The 22,140-nt window shown below is 43.3% G+C and overlaps 1 protein-coding gene and 1 pseudogene across 2 annotated transcripts in view; one reads left to right on the top strand and one right to left on the bottom strand.

Annotated features, from left to right (window-relative positions):
* The window catches only part of TXK (TXK tyrosine kinase), a 63,812-nt gene that overhangs the window by 38,279 nt on the left and 3,393 nt on the right, over positions 1 to 22,140 (bottom strand). The window contains exons 2-5 of the mRNA XM_082728384.1: positions 7,064 to 7,118; positions 6,124 to 6,226; positions 5,100 to 5,305; positions 2,349 to 2,414 (exon numbers count right to left, since the gene is read on the bottom strand). Of these exons, the coding sequence (XP_082584510.1) occupies positions 2,349 to 2,414; positions 5,100 to 5,305; positions 6,124 to 6,226; positions 7,064 to 7,118 (430 nt within the window). The remainder of the gene's footprint in view (positions 1 to 2,348; positions 2,415 to 5,099; positions 5,306 to 6,123; positions 6,227 to 7,063; positions 7,119 to 22,140) is intronic.
* Positions 10,127 to 16,022, top strand: LOC309863883 (ATP synthase F(0) complex subunit C2, mitochondrial pseudogene; annotated as a pseudogene). The gene is made up of 2 exons: positions 10,127 to 10,132; positions 14,807 to 16,022. The product of its transcript is annotated as an ATP synthase F(0) complex subunit C2, mitochondrial pseudogene (transcript).

The following is a 22,140-nucleotide window of genomic DNA, read 5'->3' as shown; positions in this document are numbered from 1 at the left end:
CAAGCTCTGGCCAGCAGTGATGTCAGGATTTGAACCCAGATTTCTCTCATTTCTAATCCCACCCTACAGTTTTCAACCTGGGGCCATAATTTCTACACAGTCATTAGAATGGTGCTTGGCACATAGTAAGTGATGGATATATTTATATATTTTAGCAACTTATATTGATAATTTTTATATCTATATTTTAATAAACCCTTTAAAAAGAAACAGAAATTAAAGTTAATCTTCTCACAATTAGATAATTAAAGAAGATTATCTTTAAAGACACATAAATCAAAGCCAAGAAAATGAGAAGATTATTCTAAGTTTGGGGTAGTTTAATTCAAATTACCCAGTATTTACAATATGAACAAGCTGTTAAGGGTCAACTCCAACCCTCGTCTAGACTAAGGAAGCAGTCAACAACTTAATTAATAATGAAAGGAAGGAAAGTCACACTGTTGGTTGGTGAACATCCATTCACTCACAACAGAGCACTGCGTTACGTACTTTCACACCTATCTCCTTTACTCTCTTGGAAAGTCTGACCTGGGTTTATGTTATGGAAAAAAGTCTTATTTTTCTCAGAAGGAGATTTTTCACACAGAACTTCCCCTGACCTGACCTTCAAAGAGACCTACTGGGCAGCTCCAGATGGAGGCAGTGGCGAGCCGTCCAGGGGGTATGTACTTGGCAGTGAGGGAACAGAGTTGTGAAACTGTTGTGTTAGGACGGTGTGTTCAGTCACTTGGGGCCTTTGTCTTACTGAGTAGAGGCCAGACCTCAGTAGGGCTAAACGACTCAGGTCAAGAGAGGGGGGCATGACAAACAGTGAAGGACAGAGAAGACAGAAGTGACCTGTGATGGTACTAAGCAGTGAGATGGGAAAGAGAACAGAAGTGGCTCATAGAGAAGCCTGGTAAAGTCACGCGGATGTGTCATGTGTCCTATAGTCATCCCCTCGTCCCCTCCAATGGAGTCTACATTATTCACCAGGGCTTTTAGGTAATTTTTTTTTTAAGAATTTATTTATTTATTTATTTGACAGAGAGAGATCACAAGTAGGCAGAGAGGCAGGCAGAGAGAGGTGGGGAAGCAGGCTCCGGGCTGAGCAGAGAGCCCGATGTGGGGCTCCATCCCAGGATGCTGGGATCATGGCCTGAGCCAAAGGCAGAGGCTTAACCCACTGAGCCACCCAGGCACACACATATGCACACCCCCCACCCCCACCACCCCACCAATACTTTTAGATTCGGATTTGTTTTAGGGAGAGAGGCCAGGCTGAGTCTGGCCTCCAGGTGGGCTTAAATTAAATTTAAATTGCAAGGCGAGCAACTTGGGGCTGGGAAGGAGGGGTTGGTTCTCATTCAATTTATATTTGCTGCCTGGTTCTCTGAGAAGCACCTGTCTTCACGCCTCAAGCCACATCACCCCTCCACACCTGCGATAGGACTGGAAGCATGTGCTAATTGCGAAGCGAGTATCTAAACTGGGGGAGGGCAGTCAAGGGCTCAAACTTAAGCAAACCTGAATTTGTAAAAGACCAGGACTACTCCCAGCTTTGCCACCCTCTGCTTATAAACTGCTCTCACAACCGGAGTTTCTGATCTGCAGAGTCGGGCTCTAGAAAAGTGATTCTAAGATCTCCACCTTCCAAATCTATATATTGTATAAAAAAAATGGGTTTTTTTTAAGACTTTATTTATTTATTTAATTGAAAAAGAGACAGTTAAGAGAGAGCATGAAAGAGGAGAAGGTCAGAGGGAGAAGCAGACTCCCCGTGGAGCTGGGAGCCCGAAGCAGGACTCCATCCTGGGACTCCAGGATCATGACTCCAGGATCAAGGCAGTCGCTTAACCAACTGAGCCACTCAGGTGCCCCCAAAATAGGTTTCTGAGTAGAACCCTAGTGAACACACCAAAAATTCCCCCCAACCTACAGCATTAGCCTACTTCTCATCTTCAACTATTTCTAAAACGTATCAAAACATGAGCCAAAATAGAGTCGTGTATCTCTGCGTTAGGTTCAATTTACCACTCATTAACAAACTAAGGTTATTTTTGGAATAGTTATTTTTCCACTTAGGACATAGAGTAAAACAAGACCAAGATGCATGTTTGGTTTCCATGCAGTCACTGTTAAACCCCCCAAAAAGTTGTCATACAAAACAAAACAAAAAGAAGTTTAAGAAAACGAAGTTTCTGAATCAACCATTATAAGGATCAAAGATCTCTCAAACTAAAGCAGCCAAATGTGTTACTTTCTTTTCCTTTTGTAGATCAAAACCAGCTTGTATACTTGTAAGCCTCCCAAATGTACCTGATTTTCATAGATCGACACGAGGGCATATTTTGGAGGAGACTTACTCATATATTTCCAGATTGCTTCGTTTGTTTTCAGTCACATAGTTGCTTGGGATTAAGCCTTCGTTCCTACAGCAAAAGACAAAGCAAAAATCAACATGCTTGGCATATCTGTGGCATCATCGTGACAGCAATCCTTTTAAAATCTCAAGGACATGGGGGAAATCAAACTTGTCTTACTGATTAAATTGCTGAAAGGAGAAAAAAAAAGGATTTTTCACTTCCATATTCAGCCAAAATCCTTGTATGATAAATACTAAGATTCTGATTTAAAATGGAAGTAATTTAAGATGTTTTGGAACACTTAGATTTTTCAAAGAGGAAAGGCGGCACTGATGAGGTCATTGGGGTATCACAGTGACTAGATGATAAACATAGCAACAGCAAAGATATCAACTTAATTTTTTTAATTGCTGCAAAATAGATAGAATAGACATGCTAGGTTAGCCATGTCCTTATTACAACATTGTCACTCAGAAACATATGAACATGTGTCCTTGTACACCAGAAAAAGTACTTCTCTAAGTCATACCAAACAGGGAAATCCCTGGGTCACCAAGTATGTGCATCTCCCCTTAGATACAGCAAATTGCTGTTGAAGGAAAATATACCAATTTACACATCCATCAGCAGGGTAGGGTTTTTCTTTTTCTATACCTTCACCAATGAAATATGAAATTAAAGATCACAAGAAGATCTCCATGACATTATTGAGAAATCCAAGCAAGATGAAGAACAGTGCATTTAGCCTGATAAGAATTAGGTAAACTAGGGGCGCCTGGGTGGCTCAGTGGGTTAAAGCCTCTGCCTTCAGCTCAGGTCACGGTCTCAGGGTTCTGGGATCGAGCCCCACATCGGGCTCTCTACCCAGCAGGGAGCCTGCTTCCTTTCCTTCTCTCTGCCTGCCTCTCTGCCTACTTGTGATCTCTCTCTGTCAAACAAATAAATAAATAAATAAAATCTTTAAAAAAAAAAAGAATTAGGTAAACTAAATCTGCAAACAAGAATGTATATTTTAGTATGTACATGGAAGTGCAATGAAAATTTTCTGGGAGGTTCTCACTAAGTGAATAATGGTGCTTGGGTCTGGAGGCATTGTTTATCATGGTGGCATATTACAAAAAGCGATATTCACTTATTAACTTTGAAATGAAAAATTAAATTGTCTTTTTTAAGAGTCTGAGTCATGCCAATGCCAATTCACAGAAGGGCTAATTACATGGTCCTGAGCCTACTCATACCTCTTTCCCACTGGAAAGTGTCCATCATATGTTTAAGTCAAAACTAAAAACTGGCAAGAGGGCTAAATCATCAGGAAAATATAATTAAAGAAAGAGGTATGTAATCTAGCTACTTCTAATACTTAGATACTTATCATCTCCAAATCATCATGAAGAATAGAAGTCAAAAGCCAGCATTCTCCCCCAGGCAGCCCAGATCCCCTTCAGAGCATCTACCTCGGATTCTAGCCTGGTATTAACAACCCGTTGCCCTTGACACAGTGACGTCTGTTTGCACCCCAAGGTCTTTTCTTCCTACCCGTTTAATTCAGCAAGTACTGCAATGTTGACTTCCAAAACTAGTCATTGCAGAAATGGGAAAATGAGCGAGATACTGTTTCTGTTCTTCTCTTAGAGCTTGACAGAAAAAAAGAATTCAAATACTCAAAGAAAGTGTAAATCAGGAAAAAAGCCCATATGGTAGAAATCATTATTCCCATATTTTACAAATAAAGAAACAAAAATGCATTAACAATAAAATGGCCATACAATACAGTAATCACTTCTGCTATTTATCTCAAGAAAATGAAAACAGTAACTCAAAAAGATGTGTGTACCTTTCGTGCTCATTGCAACATTGTAATAGTCAAGATATGGAAACAACGTAAATGTCCATTGATGGATGGATGAATGACACAAAGACATATATATATATACACACAACAGAAAATTAGTCATAATTTTATAAGTTATGTATGACTTATGTATAAGTATGTATATGTATGTATGTATAAGTCATAAGTCATTGTGTGTGTATGTGTATATATATATATACAACAGAAAATTAGTCATAAAACAGGAGAAAGTCTTGCTTTTTGCAACAACATGGTGGATCTCAAAGGCATTATGCTAAGTGGAATAAGTCAAATAAGAAAGGCAAATACTGTACGATCTCGATTATACATGGAATCTAAAAAATTTTTTAATTAAAAAAAAACAAGCTCAGAGATACAGAGAACAGTTTGGTGGCATACTATATTGCATATTTGAGAATTGCTAAGGGAGTCAATCATAAAACTTTTCATGGCAAGAAAAAAAATGCTGTTGACTATTTGGAGTGATGGATATTAACTACCCATATTGTGGTGATCATTTATATATATATAGATCTCAAATAATTACATTGTACACCTGAAACAAATATAATGTCATATGTCAATTATATCTCAATAAAGGAAGGGAAGGAAGGAGGGAGGGAAACTCAGTCAGGGTAAGTGACCGGCCAAGGACATACAGCAGTAAGTGACAGCATGGGCATGTGAAGCCAGGCGTTTGCAGTTCTGTGACTCCGCCTGAAATCGCAGTGCTGTCGTGCTCTCTCATACAGACAGAATGTGTAGGGACCGGTTCTGCTCATGCAGAAGGAAGAATTCTAAACCCAGAGAAAAAGAGCCATAACGCAGATTTTCTGCTTCAGAAGTCTTCAGAGGATAAAGGAAGAGGAATTCGATAAGGACCGTAGCACGGTTCTTACCCTAAACGGTCTCTTGCCTTCCACCAGTGAGGGTTGTACTTCTCCAGTATGAGGTATTCCTCTGATCTCTTCAATGCTAAATCACAGGGCTCTCTGGGCAGGAAATCATACAGTGCCTTTACTTGGATCTTCTCTTCGGGAACCTCGGATGGGGGGAGGGGAGGCAGTGGCTTACGTTTCGATGGTTGCCCGTGGTCTCTGTTGGACTGTAAAAACCAAGGAGTGATTTGCTGTATTATTGTTTTAGTCATCTGCACTAAAAAAGAATAGAGATAGAATATATTCCCCTGCTGCCCCAATTCTCCCCTCTGGCTTCACCAGAGCAAAAACCAGAGTGGGATAAATATAGGAAATGACCATAAAACAACCTCTGAATCCAGCAACACACTCATCATTTTGTAAGCTGTCAAGATCACGAATTCTCTTGCCAGCATTGCAGCGGATGTTTCTCTTTTCTTTTTTAAAATAGTTCTATGCTCAACACGGGGCTCGAACTCATGACCATGAGATCAAGCGTCGCATGATCCACGGACTGAGCCAACCAGGTGCCCCTGCATGTTTTTTAAGCCACATTCTTAAATTTTAATCCCCCCCCCCAATAGTTTCACTTTGTTTTATGGGTTTTTCTCTCTTGAAAAATGACAAACAGCCCTTCCCTTTCACACGCTGTGAGCTGTGTTTGAGCTTATCACACTTCTTAAGAACACGGTTCCCTCCAACAGTGAACTGAAAATTACTCCTGCTTTCAAAAATGGCAGAAGACATTTTTCCCCATTCCCTGTCTGGTTTCAAGTTCTGCCGAAACATAGCAGAGTAGGCTAATTTAAATGGTCTTTTTTTTTTTTTTTTTTTTTCCTTTTGCTCTCTTCTAAGGAATTCATTCACTGGGTGTTTATGAAACCCTCGTCACACACCGAGCATGACATGAGATTCTGTGTGTGGCCACAAACAGTACCTCGAGGAGCTTAGTCCCTAAAAACACATGCTTCCTCTGTTCCCTCCCCCTCATCAAGATGATACTCACTCGCTTCTTGCTTGGCAATTCCCGGAACCATGGCCTGCGATGCCGTGTATATTTTTCTGGAAATTCTTCATCTTTGCTCAGGCTTATTTGTGTTCTGACTTGTCTGAGATTGAAAAACAACCATGTTACCAACAATGACCTGAATTCGGGTTATCCAAGCATTCCCCCAATACTCATGAAACGAAGAGGAAGCTCCAGGTCTCTTTCCAACTCCCTTCTTACTCAGAAGACTTCCCACGGGCAAGTTACCACCTCCCAGAACTGCATTTTCCTTACTGAGGAGCTAGTGGTACTAAGAGCATGTGGAGTTTTTATGGAATAAAATTGAAGAAACGTTGTTATGTCCGTCTCCCAAACCAGAGCCGGTGAAACCTCAGTTCCCTCATCTCTCAGATGGAGATTAGAAAGGCCATAGGTGTTTTTGAGAGTTACTTGAACTAATAAATGCAAATCCTTTAGCACAGTCTTGCAGAGAGGACACTCCCATTAAATGCTAGCTGTTCCTCTTTTCACGGTACCTCGCATTTACTCTGTACAATCGTTTGCTGGGCATCAAAGTGCAAGAGACTCTGATCATTGGGGGCAGGAGGTATTCAAATAAATAAGACAGGATTCTTGCACTTAAGGGGTAAAAATTATTAAGTGGAACACAGAAAGCAAAGAGCATACATAAAATAAATATCAAATACAGAACCAAGCCACATGCTATGGGAATGCAATGGAAGGAGCAATTAATGTCCAAGGGATCCAACCAGGACAGATGGTTGAAAACCTGAAATTTTACTTATGCCTTTAGATCACTAGGCACTCAGCAGGGAGGAAGTGGGGCAAGGGTTTCCCAGACAAAGGGAACAGCAGATACAGAGAGACACAGACGCAACAGACGATAAAGAAACGAAATGGATGAATTCCAAGAAGTTGCCCTCAGAAGTAGACTCACCGCTTCTGCAAGGAACAGCAGCAACAGCAACAGAAAATCGACTGGATGGTATTATCTGAAAAGCAGATCATTGTGGGAGAGCCGTAAGTCCATGATATTGGCTAGATGAGGTCAGCGGTGCTAGTCCAAAGGAGGAAATTTCCGGAAGGAAATTCCCAGGGAGTGATAGGAATGATGAAACATATGCTAGGTCTTCACTCTGCCCCCCTTTACTGGTGGCAGGTGAGAAACTGTCTCAAAAGCAAAAAGAAGTTACTGGCACCCTGACCAGTGTGGTTTCCCGTCTCAGGCTCTTCTCCCCAGGTCTGGTTTATGCATTTCCTCGGTCTGTGAATGACAATGACCACTGTATTCTACTTTACCTTGATTGGGGCTAATGTCAGCTAATAAATGCATAAAAGAATAGGATTCCAAAAGCAATGTTCTCCTAGGAAATCTGTTAGCATGGATTTTGAATTAGGTCCATCATATTTCTTCTAAAAATATTTTTAAATATTTTATTACTTAATATTTTATGTTCATAGAACCTGGATTTCTCATCGTGACACCAGACAATGAAGAATTAAGGAAGCAAAGAGTATGTTGGACATGAGTTATGAGGTTAGACAGACTTGGGTTTGAATCCTCACTGTGTGGGTGACTATATGTGCAATGAGTCCCTTCACTTCTCTAAGTCTTCGTTTTCCTATCTGCCAAAACAGGATAATCATACCTAACCCCTTTGAGAAGCCTTACGAGGCAGAGGTTAATCTGGGGAATTTACTGAACTGCTCTGCACTTAAGTTCCCTTGTCTGTAAAATGGGAACAATTAGATACTTAGCATGTAAGACTACTGGGAGGATTGATTGAACCAGTTCCTGGGAAGAACCTAGAACAGTCCCAGGTGTATGGGAAGAGGGTAATCAAGAAGACCTACTATTGGTATAGGGTTGTTGAGAAGATTAAATTAGACATCATCTCTCAAGTCCCAGGAAAATGGAAGTGGGGTACAAACAGAAGACCCCCAGTGCAGTCTACCCTCAGCCTCTACTCTGTGCCCCCAAAAACAGGGGAGGCAATGGAGTTTCATCAGCCATCATGTTAACACCAGGTGATGTCAGTACAGTCATACTTCCACCTGAAACATAGTACGTTAAACATCAAGACACTTTAAGTAAGGCAGGGAAGGAAATAAGGAGAAAAGAACAGTAACATATAACAGAGTTGCTACAATCCCCCATCTACAGCTGTCCTGAGTCCTAAGCTAATGATCACAGGTGCCTTCTGTCACCATCTAGTCCATGTTCCCCTTTGCCTCTGCCAACACTTTGGCTAAAGAAGGTACTTTATATGACAGAATAATCCAAATGTTCATTCCTGTGGGATTTGGGTCCTTAGTTGGTCTTGTTTTTATGGGGTTGTTATAGTTTTCCATTGACCAGGACTATTTTGAATATTAGGAAAGAAAGATGGCAAATTCTGTGAGTTTCAAAGTCCTCTTTGTCCACTCTATGAAGAACTAATCCTGTTGCTTCCTGATAATCAGGATACTCATCCCAACTACACTGACCCCTTTCTGTGTCAATCAATTCAGTGACACAAGGAATCTCAAAATGGCCAGAGGGGGATCTCAACTTCTGGTATTCCTATCTGCCAAAACAGGATAATCATACCTAACCCCTTTGAGAAGCCTTATGAGGCAGAGGTTAATCTGCCTCCCACCAACCCCAAGGTCACAGATAAAATGAACAATATTGCAGTGGGTTATTAGATGAGATGGTGAGAGGGACCACTCCAAATACCTCTCCTAAGTTCCCCAACTCATGCATCCTGGCTCTATACTTGTTGCTGGTTTAAGACATTCACTGCATCCTATAGGATACCACTCCAACATTGCAAGATGTTATCTCCCAGACATCATAGTAGTAACTGAGCTTTTAGCTGGCCATTCCTCTGTCCTATAAGCCAGCTGCTTCTGAATCATGGAACACCATGGTTAAGAGTATTCAGAGAACCATTGAAGAAGCACAAACAAAACTGAAAACAGGCTAACGGAATGTATCATCTTGTAGACCTCTGACTTTATCTTTCCATTCTGTCCCCATTCCAAGAGTTTCAGCCATAATTCTCTCCCCAGACCTTGCTAAAAGTCTCCTGACCTTGTACCTTCCATGTTCCCAACTAGCAAACCAACTTTTTTTTTTTTTTTTTTTTTGGGCCATCACTAGTTAGTTATCGTAGTTCAATATCTCAGACTATCTTCCTAATGAAGTATAAACAAACTTTTTTGAAGTTCTGGGAGGATTTCATTTCAGCACCATCTTTCAGGAGACCTCTGAATGCGGCTATAGCATGATGGCTGTTTATTTCCCACTCATCTGTGCTCAGGATTCAGATCTATCTATACATGAGACTTGTTGAGGAACTCCCCTGAGGCCTCTTGTGTGCATTGAAGGAGAAGCAGAAAGAGCAGGTACTATGTGAGTATAAGTCACCTGCTCCTGAAGCTATCTTGAGCCTTCTGGATCTCCTGGGGCCTACTTTCAAATACACGGCTTCCATATTATGATGGAGTACTGCTATTCCTGCCTAATTTTATGGTTCATTGAATCAGATAACACTCCATTTAAGACAGGCGGCTTGAATCACATAAATATTTCATGATCCATGGTTGACCATTCAGTCTTCACCAGTAGCAAGCCAGCAGCTACTTTTCAAGTTAAAAATAATTATCAGCACAGTGTCGAGGCATCACTTCTAACTCCTAGGGGATTGTGCTCTGATTTCCATCTTGAGACTTTATAGGATTCCATATAGCTAGCATTTTTCCCTTCATTCCAGGCTGCCAAGAATGATAATTCGAGTAATTATAATTGAGTTATTTCCCCCAGCAATAAGGCTTCCTTGGACCTCTAAATAATATGACCAGATAAATCTCAGATCCAGTTTTGACTCTGTTTCCTGGAGCCACTTCTGATACCAATTACTGTATTAGTCAGGTTTCCAATATGAAACATGACATATTTAAATTAGAACAATTTTAAAAGAGTTCATACACGAAGGAACTAATTACAAAGGTGTGGATGGAGGTAAGGGAAACTGGGTCCAGGAGTACTAGAAGTGACACCATCCCTAGGTCCAAAAGGACCAGGAAAGTGAGAAAGAGACAAGTAGAGCCAAAATCTCTTTGATAGGAGCAAAGATCTGCTGTTGAGAGACACAACCAACTCAAGGCAACCTCACCATAACTTCCTCCCAGGACTCCCCGTTAGTGTAATCCAACCAGAAGCCAGGACTTGGAAGCATGTTGATCCAACCCCTACAGATTATGTTTCCAGGATAGAGTGCAAGGTGGAGAAGAAAGAATACCAAGAGGCTGGGCTCACTTAGCCATCATGGAGGTTGGCTACCATATTTGTTCCCTATGGATCATCCTTCTAGGGGTATAGGATAGATAAGAATAAAGATACTCAAACAGTTATAAGGCTATATCAGCTTCCCTTCCTTTCACAGAATTTGACCTTCCAAACCTAGGTTCATGCATTAGTTACTTGCCTGTCTCTGACTTGGACATTATCATACTCAGTCTTTGGGCTACAGAAACATTGGTGGTCCAGTGGCAAATGTCTCATTCCACTGTGGAGACATAGTTCCAGCCCAAGCCCAGCAAAGACTCATCTTTCCTCCCATTGCTGCTTTATCACTCACCCTTGACTTAATAATTTTCTCTCATCTTTTGCCTGCAACCAGAAATCACCCATTTCCCAAGGACCATGCCAAGGTTGATTTCTAGACACTAAAATAAAATTACTGAGCCCCCCAAATCTGCACTATTTTTATTATGTATTATTAAGTTTTGGGATTTCAACAGCTTCTGTCAATTTCCTGGTAGTATCTGCATGAAAAAATGGCCCAAACACTCTGAGAAAGAGGGTGCGTTAGCACTTAGGGGCTCTGTCTACTTTAGCAAGACGGGGTCTAGTTTACATTCTTGCCAATTGACTCCAGTGTTGTTTTAGAGCCCCATATAGATCTGTATCTATCCAGGCCAAGAGACGCAAAGTCAAATGTAGGTTACACAAATGAATGAAGTGGGTCAGACTACGGTTTAGAATGTGACAAAAATGCTATGGCCTCACGTAGAGGTATTCAAATTCCACATTTTAAAAATACTTCTTCCTTCTCTTGTATGACCATTCCCCTCTCCACTGGATCATTGCCATTATCATACAAATATGCTGCTACTTTCCCCATTAAAAACAAAAGAAACTACTCTTGATATAATTTCCTTGATCAGTTTTGCTCCCCATTTAGAGTAAAATCTAGAAATGACTCACCTTTTCTTGTTGCTTCCACTTCATCTCTCGTTTTCTCTTAACCCATTCCAGTCAAGCTTTTGTTCCTACTACTTCCCCCAAATTGCTCTTGCTAGGGTCTCCAGTGACCTACGCACTCCTTATCCCATGGTGAACTGGATGTCCTCATCTTACTTGACCTCTCAGCAGCATTCCACACTCTTCTCTTGGTTTTCTTTCTTCTTGGTCTCCTTTGCTACTTCTCTTCCTTCCTACCCTCTCAGCCTGGGGTTAAATAGCCTGCTCCAAAGCTTTTGATCTTTTCTCTGTCTCATTCACTCCTTTGATTATCTCATTCCTCTTTCTTAAAAACAATCTATCTGCCAATGACACGATGACATCCAAATATATACCTCTATCCAGTTCCAGTGCGTTCCAGATTTGCATACCCAAATGCAGTCTCAAATTCTCCACTTGGGTGTCTAGAGGACACCTCCAGCTCACATGAAGAAATCTGAACTCCTTCTCTTCCTTCCTCCCCAGATTTGCTCTACCCATCCTCTCCATTTCATCAGTAGCGAGATCATTTTTCCAGTGGCTCAGGTCAATGATCTTGGAGTTGTCTTTGACTCTTCTCTTTCTCTCACACCCCAGTCTAACCTGTATGAAAGCATGTTGATTCTGCCTTCAAAATGTATTCATGAGTTTCAGTTTGGAATGAAAATGGTCTGGAGATGGACAGTGGGGATTGTTGTATGATAATTCAGATGTACTTAATGCCACCGAACTATACACTTACAGATAATTAAAATGGCAAATTTTATGTTATGTATATTTCACCATGGTTTAAAACTCTATCTTTTCCTCTCTCTCTCTCTCTGTCACACACACACACACACACACACACACACACACACACACAATATTACTGCTTTTCCTACCCTTCTGTTACTACCGTGGCCTAAGCCACCATCATTCATCTGGATTATACCTACAGCCTGCTGACTTCTTCCCACTTCTACCTTAAACTCCCTCTGGTCTCATTTTGGCACAGCAGCCAGAGTAATTAATGGAAAACCTAAGTTGGATCATGTTGCTCCTTGTTTCCAAATCCCACAAAGACTCCCCATTTTATTGACAGTTATAGCCAAATATCTCACACTAGCCTATAAAACTCTCTGTGAACTGGCCTCCCGTTGCCCCTCATTTCTGTCCAACATGTCCTTGCTCACGTCACACACCCACATTGCCCGCCTCGCTGCTCCTGAGGCACGCCAGACCTGCTCTCCCCGCAGTTTATTGAAGTATAATCAACAGAAAATATTATATTCATTTCAGGTATTCAACATAGTGATTCAACAATTACATACATTATGTAATGTTCACCACAGTAAGTGTAGTTACCGTCTGTCACCATGCAGTGTTATGACAGTATTATTGACTGAACTCCCTATGCTGAATCTTTCATCCCTGTGAGTTACTTATTTCATGTCTGAAACTTGGTACCTCATAATCCCCTCCGCCCATTCTGCCTGTGCCTCCACCTCTCTCTCTTCTGGCAACTCCTAGTTTGTTCTCTGTATTCTGAGTCTGTTTCTGTTTGGGTTTGTTCATTTGCTTTGTGTTTTAGAGTCTACATGTAAGTGAAATCATATGATATTTGTCTTTTCTGTCTGACTTATTTCACTTAACATAATCACCTCTAGGTCCACCCATGTGGGTGAACAGTAAGATTTCATTCTTTCTCACCACTGAGTTATATATTTATATCTCACAGCTTCTTTATCCAGTCCTCTGGATACACAGTGGATATCGAGTCTGGGTATCCAGTCACCACAGTAGACACCTGGGCTGTTTCCTTATCTTGGTTATTATAAATAAAGCTGCAGTAAATATAGGGGTGCATTTATCTCTTCAAATCAGTGGTTTTGTTTTCCTCAGGTAAATACTCAGAAGTGAAATTACTGGGTCATCAGGAAAGGACCCAAAAAAGGTAAAAGAAAACTACATCAAACTAAAAAGCTTTTGCATGGCAAAGGAAACCACCAACAAAATAAAAAGGCAAGCTATTGAATGGGAGTAGATATTTGTAAATCATATATTGGATAAGTGGTTCATATCCAAAATATCAAAGAACTTGTATCACTCAACACCAACCCCCCCACACACATAATCTGATTTTAAAATTGGCAGAGGATCTAATAGGCATTTTTCCAGAGACACATGAAAAGAGGCTCTCAACATCACTGACCATCAGGGAAGTGATCAAAACTACAGATGCCACATCACATCCGTCAGGATGGCTATTATCAAAAAGATAAGAAATAATAAGTACTACTGAGGATGTGGAGAAAAGGGAACCCTCGTGTGCTCTTGGTGGGAATGTGAGTTGGTGCAGCTACTGTGGCAAACAGCCTGGAGGCTCCTCAAAAAAATTAAAAATAGAATTATCATCCAATTTTCTTAACTCCCGCCACTCCTTCAAGTCTTTGTTCCAATCTTACCTTCTAAATGAAGATTCCCTTGATTGATGACTGCTGCCACCCTGTGCTCCCTGACTCCCCGACTTGGATATTCGTTACTTTGCTCATTTTTTCTTCTTTCTCTCTCTCTTTCTTTCTTTCTTCCTTCCTTCCCTTCTTCCTTCCTTCCTCTCTTTCTTTCTTTCTTTCTTTCTTTTCCTTCCTTCCTTCCTTTATTTTTTTTTAAGATTTTATTTATGTATTTGACAGACAGAGATCACAAGTAGGCAGAGAGGCAGGCAGAGAGAGAAGAGGATGCAGGCTCCCCGCTGAGCAGAGAGCCCGATGTGGGGCTCGATCCCAGGATCCTGAGATCATGACCTGAGCCGAAGGCAGAGGCTTAAACCACTGAGCCACCCAGGCATCCCTCTTTCTTTCTTTCTTGATGGCATTTTTTACCTTCTAGCTTACTATGTGATCGATTTATTTATTTTATTTCATTTTACTTTTTTAACCGTCTGTCTCCTCTACTGGAATGTAAACAGGGACCTTTGTCTATTTTGTTCAGTTATATCTCAAGAGGCTCTAGAAGTTGTTAGCATTTAATATGCATCCTACAAATATTTGTTGAGTGAATGGACACATCAAGGAATTAGTTTGAAGAAGCATCAAATGAAAACCTTTTCAGAACACCCACTCTACTCCTTGAATAATCACAAGCAGGTTATGTTATTCTCTATATTTTTCCCAATGCTTGAAATATTTCAAAACTGAAATTTATAGATTAAAAAGAGGAAACGCCCCGGAAAATCAGGTAGACCTGTGGTTAGATAGTTAAGGACCCATTCCAGGACGAAGAGTTTTTTACATGTATGTATGTAGGAAAAAAAAAAAAAAAACTTTTTCCTAAAAAACTTTTTATTTCTCTAATTCAGCCACTGACTTACCTTTTGCCCAACTGGAATTTTCATCTTCCTCATGAGCCCCCATAAGAAAACTATCCTAGCCCTCCCCACACCCCTCTCTGTCCTCTCTGCACTGGGGGCAGCTCTCCTGCCACAGCCCTTCATCCCCTGAAATTGTGCACCTGTGCAAAGTTCCTCTCTACCCCTTCTTGGTTAAGAACACCTCTCAGCGGTTGAGCCGACCACTGTCTGCAGTGGTGCTAAAACCACCAGAGACGCTGACAGATGAGAGTCTCAGCAGCTTGGCAGTCCCCCACCCCCCTGAACTCCCTGATTCCCAGACCCGGCTTCTGAGCCAGTGCCATTACAAGGGACACGGACACAGCAGCCAGGTGCATCGGGGCCGGGGCTGTCATGGTAGAAGTGGCTGGCTGTGGGGCTAGAATTGGGGCTGTGTTCAGGAGCCTCATTTTGATTATGCCAGGAGCCCCTCTCTGAAGCAACAGCTCTTCTCCTACGCCATTCTGGGCTTTGCCCACTTGGTGGCCATAGGACTCCTTTGCCTGATGGTGGCCTTTCTCACTCCCTTCACCCTGTGATGGAACCTTCTCCACCTCCCCATAGGTCTTTCTCCTGTGTCTCATCTACCCTCATGTTCCTTTTCCCATACACCCCAGGGAAAGTGGTTGGCTCAGGGTTTGACAGAGGGAGGACAAATAAATACCATATTCGTAAGAAAACAAAACAAAACAAAAACCTATATTGGATCCCCTTTTCTAATCTTCGCATGTCTGAGTATGATTCCAGCACAGAATGGATTCTGCCCGAAGCCCGTCCCTTGTATCCCATCTGCCATGAGTCTGTTGAAATTGTTTGGCTCTTTCCTCCTTCTCTCCCTGCTACCAATCTCATCCAAGCCCTCATCAGCCCACATCTGCGTTTCTGCGGTAACTCATTGACTCCTCACTTAACCCTGGGTTAAATAGATTGCCTCTTTACGATGAAGAATCTGGCCACAGAGAGGAGCCTCCTTGCTGAGAGTCAAAGAGCTTTTAACTGGACAACCAGGATCGGACCGAGGCAGCCCGAGTCCGGAGTCTCCTCTCTCAACCTCTGGGCACAGTGTCGCTCAGTGACTGAAGGAATTGGCCGAAGTCCCAGCCTCTGAGCCCTGCCCCTGAGCATCCCCTCCTTCGATCCATCCTCTAAGTCCATTTCCCTGAAAGTCTGTTTCAGCCAACTGCTCTCCTTCCTCAGCTCCTGAAAAGACTCTCAACTACATACGGCATCAAGAGGATACCCTCTCTCTCTTTTTTTTTTTTTTTTAAAGATTTTACCCATCCATTTGACAGAGAGAGATCACAGTAGACAGAGAGGCAGGCAGAGAGAGAGAGAGGGAAGCAGGCTCCCCGCTGAGCAGAGAGCCCGATGTGGGACTCGATCCCAGGACCCCGAGATCATGACCTGAGCCGAAGGCAGCGGCTTAACCCACTGAGCCACCCAGGCACCCCAAGAGGATACTCTCTCTTACACTCATCACCTTCCATAACCTGGCCAGCTCCACTCCCAACTCTCCACGTTCACCACTGCTCGTGCACCAGCTTCCTGCCCTTGCTCTGCTCTCACAGTCACCCCCAGCACTCCTGCCTCCAGCCTGAAAAGGACTTCCACTGCAGTTCACTCCCATCTAATGGTCCTCCAGGCTCCCGGAGCACAAGTGATCTGTCCTGCGCTGTGGCTCGTAATTGGGCACCACGTTAGACTGCCATCTCAAGGACGTCCATCTCAAGGACCATCTTTGCGTAGGCTCCATCTCTCATAGGTTTCTCGGTCACCCCACAGTTGACTTTTCAGATTGGATGATTCTTGGGGAGTTGGGGGATGCTGTCCTGTGCCCTACAGTTTCTTCAGCAGCACCTTTATGACCAAGAATCAGCAGCAACCCCTCTTCCTCCTTTGACATCCACCTCCTCTTCCCAGTCGTGAAAACCAAAACACTCCCAGACATTGTCAAATGTCCCGGGGTTGGGGTGGGGGAGGGGGAGCGGCGTACAAAAACCCCTTGATTTTGAGAACCACTGAACCACACTGTAATCTCCTCCATGTTGGCGCTTCCCAGAGCCCCCAGCACGGCTGCCGGGCACACAGAGAACTCAGTAAATTAGCCTTGCCCATACCCCCACACCACCACACCCCACCTGGGCTCTACTCTTCAGTAGCTCATTCTACCACAGGACATCACACAGCACGAGGCTGGCCACAGAACAAGCAGGGCTGACCACAACCTTTTGACTAAGTAGAACAGCGAAGTTGACAAGAATGGCTTCCGGAGCTTTGGCTAGTACTTATAGGTCATAAGCCTAACCCTCTGTCCCAGAGACATTAAATAAAGAAGTAACTTATCCAAAATCAAGCACCAATCCCTGAGATGCTAGATGAAAGAGTGAAACCCTCTCTGGCGTTTGAGGACTTTTTTCTGTATTAGGACAGCGCATGGGGGTGAGTGGGTTTTGGTATAGACCAACTTGCAGTCAAATCATGGCTCCATTTTCTTTTTTTTTCTTTTCTTTTCTTTTTTTTTCTCTTCTCTTCTTTTTTTTTTTAACTTTTTTTTTTTTTAAACATATAATGTATTATTTGCCCCAGGGTACAGGTCTATGAATCCTCAGTCTTATACAATTCACAGCACTCACCGTACGTAGCACATACCCTCCCCAATGTCCATCACCCCGCCATACTATCTCTCTCCCCCACCCCCAGTAACCCTCAGTTTGTTTCCTGAGATTAAGAATCTCTGATGATTTGTCTCCCTCCGGATCCCATCTTGTTTCATTTTTTCACTCCCTACTGCCCATCACCTTGCCTCTCAAATTCCTCATATCAGGGAGATCATATGATAATTGCCTTTCACTGATTGACTTATTTTGCTTAGCATAACACCCTCTAGTTCTATCCACGTCATTGCAAATAGCAAGATTTCGGGGAGGGGCGGTTGATGGCTGCATAGTATTCCATTGTATATATACCACATCTTCTTTATCCATTCATCTGTTGATGGACATCTAGGTTCTTTCTATAGTTTGGATATTGTGGGCGTTGCTGCTATAAACATTCGGGTGCACACGCCCCTTCAGATCACTACATTTGTATCTTTAGCACAAATACCCAGTAGTGTGATTGCTGGGTGGTAGGGTAGCTCTATTTTTAACTTTTTGAAGAACCTCCATGCTGTTTTTTAGAGTGGCTGTAGCAGCTTGCATTCCCAGCAACAGTGTAGGAGGGTTCCCCTTTCTCCACATCCCTGTCAACATCTGTTGTTTCCTGACTTGTTAATTTTATGGCTCCATTTTTTGTGGCAACAATGTGATTCTGGCCAATCACTCAGCAACCTTATCTGGAAAATATAGGAATGAAACCTACCTTCTAGGAAAGGCAGTTCCCCAACATAGGCCTTACTGTAAGCAGGCTCTACACTAAGATCTCACTACATTTTATGCTAAGTTACTCCCTAAACATTGAAACCAGTCCTGTTATTACCCCATTTTACAGAGTGAAAATGCTAAGAGAAGGAAAAGTTCAGTAATTTGTCACAGAATTAAAAAGCTGCTGAGTCGGAATTCAAGCCCAGAGACTTTGGCTCAGAGACTGGGAGCAGAACAAGACTATCCTTACGGATGAGAAGATTAAATAAGACAGCAGAGCTGAGGCACCCAAATCATAGAGATTACTCATTTAATTCCCAACCTGTTCCCTCAGCCAGCTCCCTAGAATTCAGTCAGGTACTCACAGGCTATGTTTTAAGGTAAACAGATGTAAGTAGATGTGATTCTCCCTCTGAAGACAAAACAAGGGAATAAGGCCAAGCAAGCCAAAGCTGATTCTTTGCTCCCAACTCCCTTGTCCTGAGCCAACTCTCCACCCCTGACTCAAAGGCAGATGTTCCCACTGTTCAGGACTCTCAAGGGCTCTGTCTCTCCCTACCACCCAAACAGTTCTCAGGAGAGGCTCTGAAACTTACTGTTGGTAAGGGATCAATGATATCATAAACAGATACAGTAGGAAACATGCTACACTGTAGTCCTTCTTTGGAAGGCATTTTCATGTTTATAAGCATGATCCCTATATTGAGGTGAAGAGAGAGACTGATTTTAAGGAATTGGTTCATAAGTCTGTGGGAACTGGCAGGTCCAAAATCTAATGGGGTAGGCTGGCAGGATAGAGACTCAGGGAAGAGTTGTGTTCAAGTCCAAAGGCGGTCCGCTGGCAGAATGCCTCTCGCTGGGGTGAGGTCAGGCTCTATTCTCTTAAGGCCTTCAACTGATTGGGCAAAGCCCACCGACATTGTGCAGAGTAATCTGTTTTATTCAAAGACCACTGACTTAAATCTTGATTTAAATCCTCATCCCCCAAACCCTTTCACAGAAACATCCAGAATTATGTTGATCAAACAGCTGGGCAACATAACTCAGCCAAGGTGTCCCATAAAATTAGCTATCACAATACCTTAAATTTAAATACACAGAACCTTCCAGAAGGAATTGCTGGTATCACTCAGCAGGTGGGAAAGATATCTAGGCACTAGGCAAAGGCCTTCCCCTACTCACCTGTGGGACTACAAGCCCGCAAAGTAGATTACAAACCCCAAAATATCCCCAGGGTGACTTCTGCTCTCTTCTGCAGTCTACGATTTCGGAATCAGTGTTTTCAAAAATACTTATTTTTCCTGATTCAGTAGCAAAGGCACAGACCTATGCTGCCACTGATTTAAGTATGAGAAGGTTTTTCTTCTCCCTGGAAAACCAGGAGCAGCTGTAGGCGGGAAGGCCAACCTCTGCCTTGTTCACCATTCCATTCCTTCTGCCCAGCAAGTTGCTGCCCGAGAAATAATTGTTCAGTAAATGAAAAAAGAAAGTGTGTGTGTGTGTGTGTGTGTGTGTGTGTGTGAACGCCGATTAGTTCCCTGGTGTTCCCTCATTTGGCATGACTTTCCAAGCCACTAGGCATCTTTATTTATAGACTGAAATTTCAATTCCCTCCGAAGCAGATATCCGTGATTATTAGATCTGTGGTCGTTTTCGATTCACAGCTTCACCCAGGTTGTCGAGGTCAGTGAACAAATGGAGAATCACTTCTGTAGGCAACCTGGGATTCTGGAAGCCATGCTTTGCAGAGAAATTAACCTGCAGAGAGAAAACTCTTTTGTGCCTTTGGAAAATTCCGGGTTGAGGCAGAAGCTCGTGCATATCAAAGGCCCCTGCCAGAGAGACTAAAATGCCCCAGAGATGGGCAATGACTATTTACCCGCTGGAAGGGTTGAGGATTATCTCAGGAAGGAGCCAGCCAGCGCTTCCTCTCCCAGGCTTACGCCTGCGCTGATCTTTTCACCTGCTTCTTATTCCCCGGGCAAGTATCTTTAATTATATCCCAGGTCCCTGCAAATCAGGAAAAGGGCACCACGTCCTGGTGTAATCCCTGTGACCTTTCGGAATGACACATCTCTCATGGGTTAGGCAGTCCAACCTCCCCTTTGAGCTGGGGCTCGTGTTCCTTCCTGGGAATCCTTTTTTCCACACTTGTCTCCCTGGCACAAGGCTCCAGGCGCCTCCGGACGGGGGTGGGTGGCCACAACGAGGCTGTGGGGGAACAGGCTTCCACCAGGGGGCACTGGGAGGGAGCAAATGTGAGAAGCACCATTTCTCAGAACAGCTCCAAGGTCGCCTCCCCCAGCTCCCAAACACCTGTCGGATGCAAGGCTGTGGCCCCAGCCCTCTGGGAAGCAAAGTTGGTGGCTTTCCCTCCGTTTCTAGTGTTCTGAGGTTTACATCAGCCTAACCTCATCTTCATCCCCTGGCATGTCCGACGTCACTGTTTCATTCTGAATCAGAGCCTCAAGTGAAATTTATTCCTTCTGAATTTGGTCATCACTGGCAGATGGCGGCTGCTTTTTATTTGAAAACTGAAATAACTGGCTCGGTCTCGAGAGCTGTCTTGAACCTGGGGGCGGGCTAGTTGAGTCGCCCAACCCACACGTTCCAGGCTGTGGTTTTAAGGCGAGGAATTCTGGGGGCAGCTGTGTGTGCAGCTGAAGGGCGTGGAGGAAAACGAAAGCCTGTGGCTTTGGGGAAATGGCTCTGAGTGATTGATCCGATGTTCACTGCAAGCTAGGTGCCATTGTTCCCAGAAATTCCCAGAAAGACCCAACTTCCTCATGATGATCGTAAATTCTGTTTCTTAAGGGCCTTTTAAAAGCAAACACATTTTGGGGCGCCTGGGTGGCTCGGTGGGTTAAGCCGCTGCCTTCGGCTCGGGTCGTGATCCCAGCGTCCTGGGATCGAGCCCCGCATCGGGCTCTCTGCTCAGCAGGGAGCCTGCTTCCCTCTCTCTCTCTGCCTGCCTCTCCATCTACTTGTGATTTCTCTCTGTCAAATAAATAAATAAAATCTTAAAAAAAAAAAAAAGCAAACACATTTTAATTGACTTAACCAATGTCACCTGGGAAGGGGGACACCCAGCTAGCTTTCCTTTAGCGTGAAATTCTACCTCTGATCAGGCTGCAGAAAAGTTTCGCTGAACTAAGAATCCACAGCAGTGGGGTTCGGAGGGAGGAAAGAGGAAAGGAAGAAGGCAGGACAGACAGGACGGAGGACGGGAAGGAAGGAGGGAAGAAGTCAGACACTGAGTTTTTCCAAGAAATGTTTATTCAGTTTAGAAAGCTATCCTTTTTTCTGAGTGTATGCCCTCTATATATTTGAGCTATTACATTATCCTTGCCTTGTGTATACACTTCCCCTTGATATTAAAAAGATGCTCCTTCTAAGAGGAATTCTAGAAGCACACTCCAGGGTGTTTCCTTTTGATTTTAAAATGTCCCTGCTTCTAAGAAAGGATAGTCACCGGAAAGGTCAGTCTTTTCGCTTGTATTGACAAAAGAAGTTAACCCTATGTCAAACCCCAAACTGTTTTTGACATCATCTTGAGTCTTACCTTAAAGTAAGAGGAAGAGCTACTTCTAGGGGATCCTAACAGAACACAAGTTCCCAGCTCCTGGGACAGTCAACTGATACATTTGGGGGTACTTGGCCAGGCTGGCCCGAGGGGGCCGTGGGTGTGGGGAAGGAGTGAGGAGCCTCTAGAAGCCTCAGAAGCTGGGTGGGATTCTGGGCAGCAGGGGTGATGGTGTCCAGGGCGTATAAAGGATGAGGGAAGGCAGAGCCTCTCTGAAGACCGCACATCTGATCCCATCCTGGCCAGGGCACCCCCAAAGGCACCAAATATTCCTGCATCTTGAAGCCATTGTTTGCTCTGTGTAAGAAGATTGATTTTTTTTTTCCCCCAGGAATGAGCTGATGTGAGGCAGACGGGGTGTCTTGCAGACAACTCCGTTCTGCCCCCAGGTCTCAGAGCAGAATTTTCTAGAAGAACTGATGTCTGTGAC

The sequence above is a fragment of the Mustela nivalis genome, assembly GCF_964662115.1.
Source record: "Mustela nivalis genome assembly, chromosome: 4".
Taxonomy (NCBI): Eukaryota; Metazoa; Chordata; class Mammalia; order Carnivora; family Mustelidae; genus Mustela; species Mustela nivalis.
This window is presented reverse-complemented; position numbering and strand designations above follow the sequence as displayed.